The 4783-nt window shown below is 54.1% G+C and overlaps 1 protein-coding gene across 1 annotated transcript; it reads left to right on the forward strand.

Moving 5' to 3' along the window:
* The first annotated feature begins 458 nt into the window (after nucleotides 1–458).
* On the forward strand, nucleotides 459–3334 carry Dusp1 (dual specificity phosphatase 1). The gene is made up of 4 exons (XM_057776929.1): nucleotides 459–987; nucleotides 1205–1350; nucleotides 1720–1939; nucleotides 2282–3334. Exons 1-4 carry the CDS (start codon nucleotides 621–623, stop codon nucleotides 2650–2652), a joined length of 1104 nt encoding a protein of 367 aa, XP_057632912.1. The 5' UTR covers nucleotides 459–620; the 3' UTR covers nucleotides 2653–3334.
* Nucleotides 3335–4783: the final 1449 nt, after the last annotated feature.

Here is a 4783-nt window from a genome sequence, read left to right on the forward strand (position 1 = left end):
CGAGTTGGTCATCTCTCTCCACCCACTCCCCTTTCCCGCTCCGCTCGCCCGGGCCACTACCCCAACAGCGAGGAACAGGACCAGTTGAGACCGTGGACCTAACAGTGCCCCTACGCTCTCGGCGGAGACTCCGGGAGGGGAGCCGGGCAGGTGTCCCCGGGCACGTCCTCATGCCGCGCGTCCTGGCCACCCGGGCTGGCAACGCGCCGGGGTCCTGCCTGCTGGCTCAGTGGACAGCAGGGTGGGGGTCGGGCCGTGAGCCAGCGCGCAAAGCCGACCCGCTCCCAGGCGGATGACGTCTTTGCCTTTGGCTTCGGCGGCGCCAAGCCCGGCAGGGCGGGTGACGTCACCAGCATGTCACGTGACCGCCATTCAAACAAACAAACCGTTCCCCCACCACCACCTCCCGCGCCGCGCCCAGGACCGCCCCCGAGAAGCCAGATAAAACCGCGCTCCCTGGGCTGAGCGCGCAGCGAAGGACTGGCGGGCGGGACGCGCAGTGAAACTAGACTAAGAGCAGCGAGCACTTGGGGACTTAGGGTCGCAGTATACCGCGCCTGATCGACAAACTGTTTTTGGAGGACCGCGAGACGGGCACGCTGGGGTCGCTAGGGCTGACCATGGTGATGGAGGTGGGCATCCTGGACGCCGGGGGGCTGCGCGCGCTGCTACGAGAGCGCGCCGCGCAGTGCCTGCTTCTGGACTGCCGCTCCTTCTTCGCCTTCAACGCCGGCCACATCGCTGGATCGGTGAACGTGCGCTTCAGTACCATCGTGCGGCGCCGCGCCAAAGGCGCCATGGGCCTGGAGCATATAGTGCCCAACGCCGAGCTGCGCGGCCGCCTGCTGGCCGGCGCCTACCACGCAGTGGTGCTGCTGGATGAGCGCAGCGTCGCCCTGGACGGCGCCAAGCGCGACAGCACCCTGGCCCTGGCCGCGGGCGCGCTCTGTCGAGAAGCGCGCACCACTCAAGTCTTCTTCCTCCAAGGTACGTGCTCGCTCAGGCAGGACCTCTGCCATCAGCTAGGGAAGGGACGTCCCACCTGGAGTGCCTGTGTTCAGTCTCCACTGGCTTTGTTTGGCTCCAGGAACAAAGACTTCCCTGAGCCTTCCTGTAAACTCGCAGCCCCTGGTGGGTGGGTGACTTGTCGCCAGGTACTGTGTCGGTGATGCTAATGGCAAAATGTGTGTCTTTGTATTCTCAGGAGGATATGAAGCGTTTTCGGCTTCCTGCCCGGAGCTGTGCAGCAAACAGCCCACCCCCACGGGGCTCAGCCTCCCCCTGAGTACTAGTGTCCCTGACAGCGCAGAATCCGGATGCAGCTCCTGTAGCACCCCTCTCTATGATCAGGTTAGTAAGAGTCCGGGTCTATGCGGGGAGTTGCAAGGGGTGGCGGAGCTGGCAGAGGTCTGGAAGCGCTGTGCCAGGGAGAATACAGAGATCTGCTGGAGCTCTATTTATACTTGAGGGGACACAGGGAATCTTTATTACACAGTAAAGCGATTGGATGGAGCTGCATCTCCCAGCTGCTGGCATATAAGAGCTTGTTGACTTTGTCCAAGCCAATGGACTTTATTCTTATTATTTTAATATGTCGTCAACAGTGCTGAGGTCACCAGGGTCTGAAACTCCCTTTTTCAGTAGGGAGTTTTTGTGGGCGTGGGAACTGGTGTTAATTCTGAACAAGCTTGATGAACGCCGGACTGTTTTGGATTCCAGGGGGGCCCAGTGGAGATCCTGTCCTTCCTGTACTTGGGCAGTGCCTATCATGCTTCCCGGAAGGACATGCTTGATGCCTTGGGCATCACTGCCTTGATCAACGTCTCTGCCAACTGTCCTAACCACTTTGAGGGTCACTACCAGTACAAGAGCATTCCTGTGGAGGACAACCACAAAGCGGACATCAGCTCCTGGTTCAACGAGGCAATCGACTTCATAGGTAAATGAAGGTGTCTGGGACCTTCTGCCTTGTGTCCCCACTGTGGCCACTGAGTTTAGCCTCCTGGTTGGCGGTTTGAATGGTTCTCACCTGAGCCGTCTTCCTCACACAGTAGCTAAGTGAGGCTCAGATAGCTGACCTGACTGACTTGCCCAGGATTATAAGTGGAAATACCAGATCTGGGTTTAAATTCCTTGCCCTGCTTTGCAGAGTGCACACCTGGAGTTTACATGCTAGCATGAGGCTGACCCTAGCCATCTCTGGACAGGTCCCACGTGACATTTCTGATGGGCTTGAGCTGGTCTCCTGAGTTTTTTGAGTAACCCATACTTTATTTTCCAGACTCCGTCAAGGACGCCGGAGGCAGAGTATTCGTCCATTGCCAGGCCGGCATCTCCCGTTCAGCCACCATCTGCCTTGCTTACCTCATGAGGACTAACCGAGTGAAGCTGGACGAGGCCTTTGAGTTTGTGAAGCAGAGGCGGAGTATCATCTCTCCCAACTTCAGCTTCATGGGCCAGCTGCTGCAATTTGAGTCCCAGGTGCTGGCCCCGCACTGCTCAGCTGAAGCCGGGAGTCCTGCCATGGCTGTCCTTGACCGGGGCACCTCTACCACCACTGTCTTCAACTTCCCTGTCTCCATCCCCGTGCACCCCACGAACAGTGCCCTGAGCTACCTTCAGAGCCCCATCACCACCTCTCCCAGTTGCTGAAGGGCCGGGGGGAGACGTGGATATTCAAGTGCCACCGGGACACCACTCCTCCCATGGGAGGAGCGAATGCAATAACTCTGGGAGAGGCTCACGCGAACTGGCCCTTATTTATTTACCCCCCCCGCCCCCTCCCCTCCCGAGTTCCACTGAGTTCCTAAGCAGTCATAATAATGACTTAACCGCAAGACATTTATTTGCTGAACTCAGCACGTTCGGGACCATTATATTGTGGGTACATCAAGTCCCTCGGACAAAGCAGGGCAGAAGAGAAAGGACTCCAAGGCCAGTTTCTTCACTTGCCCCGTTTTTTTCTAGAAACTTCATGCTTGACATACCTACCAGTATTAACCATTCCCGACGACATACATGTATGAGAATTTTACCTTATTTATTTTTGTGTAGGTGGTCTGCCTTCACAAATGTCAGTGTCTACTCATAGGAGAACCAAATACCTCAATTTTTGTGTTTGCGTACTGTGCTATCTTGTAAATAGACCCAGGGTAGGTTTGGTTTCAGCGCTGGTGGACAAAGCCAGGGTTGGTTTGTAGTTTTTGGTTGTCAACAGTTGTATGTTTGCTGATTATTTATGACCTGAAGTAATATATTTCTTCTTTTAAGAAGACGTTTTGTTACTAGGATGACCTTTTTTATACAACAGAATAAATTATGACGTTTCTATTGAGCTCTTGATGCTTTCTTTCTTTGGCAACCCCACTCCTGAGCGAGTGTCATAGGAAAGCATTGGGTCAGCACTGCCAGGCTGTATGGAGTCTGATCCTGTACCTCTTGGGCGACCCATGGCTTCCACGAAATGGCTAGGTTGCCAGGGAGGCATGCAGGTGAAGCGTATGGATTAATAGGGGGCTGTTATCAAGGTGGATGCCTGTGTCCTTTGACAGTCAGCACCAGCTACCATGTCACCTGGGGAGTTCCAGTGTCTCCAGAACTATTTGCCTGAATTACCTTTTGCCATTAGCGTCCTCTCTGGGATTTGTGGACAAGATCTCCCTCCCTGAGCAATTTGCAGAAGCTCTATTGCAAAGCATGGGATTAGCCTCCCTCAGAGAGACGCCCAGTGGCTGTGCTGATGAAGACATGAGGCTCCGAGTAGCTGAGCAGCTGGAGCAGGGGATTAGATACTGCATTTTGTTTTCTAATCCTATGACCTTTGAACTTTGTCATTGCTCTGTATCATATAGTCAGCTTGCCTTGGACAAGGCTTTTATGTCTTTAAAAATACTGCATCAAGTGAAAAAAAAAAGAATTCAAGTACTATATGCATGTATAGGGAAGAAAAAGAATTCAAGTACTATATGCATGTATAGGGAAGAAGTCACAAGCACTTCCCCTGCTAGTTTTTGCAGGGTGTGCGCACCAACCTCTGCACAGAAACAGCATTTTTTCGCAACTGTCTCCTTCAGGTCACTTGCCTCTCTACGTAACTGTGTTGAAGACATAGGGAATTGCATCAGCCTTGCTGCAGGGCAGGACTCTGGGTTTTCACTCCTGCCAAGCAGGCTAAGGCTGAGAAGGTATAATCGACTACCAAGCCATAATCCCGTCTGCAATGTCAAATGAAATAACAGCAGGTCCCCTGGGTTCCTGGCCCCCGGGGTGCCCACTTTTCTGCCACTTGTTTGTGGACTAAGTGCTGTGTGAAGCTCAAGGATTGACTGGTGCCAGGATGCTCACACAGCCCCATTGTTTAAACCTTGGCCCAGAGCTTGCCTTTGACCTCTCCCCACCTGCCACTGGGCATCCGGGTCTGAAGATCCATGCGTCCTAAGACAGAAGGACTTATTCTGGGCTGGCAAGCTCAAATCCTTGGCTGGGTTTGGGGTGAGAGTACTCCATGCCTTCAACACAGATCAGATGCAGAGTTCTTATCAAGCCCTAAATGTGTTCTCTACTGTGAGCCGTTCCCTTCGTGGAAATGTACCAGCAATGGCCATCCCGTGGCGGCTGCAGGGACTGCTTTTCCCGTGGGCCAGGGCCTCTGCTTTCAACTTGGCAGCCACTGGCTGAACCTAAATTAATCTCCAGTGTGATCCAGTCAATGGAAAAATACAGAGGCCGCCTCAGCGAGCTGCCAGGGAAACAATTCACTCACTTCTCCCCGTTCTCGCTGCTC

This window comes from Chionomys nivalis, chromosome 7, assembly GCF_950005125.1.
Source record: "Chionomys nivalis chromosome 7, mChiNiv1.1, whole genome shotgun sequence".
Classification (NCBI taxonomy): Eukaryota; Metazoa; Chordata; class Mammalia; order Rodentia; family Cricetidae; genus Chionomys; species Chionomys nivalis.

What these genes read in the sequence shown, in the direction of transcription:
- Dusp1 (XM_057776929.1), top strand. Translation starts at nt 621, where the DNA reads ATGGTGATGGAGGTGGGCATCCTGGACGCCGGGGGGCTGCGCGCGCTG. An exon ending in TCAAGTCTTCTTCCTCCAAG is followed by an intron (nt 988 to 1,204) that starts GTACGTGCTCGC and finishes TTGTATTCTCAG; the next exon opens with GAGGATATGAAGCGTTTTCG. An exon ending in GCACCCCTCTCTATGATCAG is followed by an intron (nt 1,351 to 1,719) that starts GTTAGTAAGAGT and finishes TTTGGATTCCAG; the next exon opens with GGGGGCCCAGTGGAGATCCT.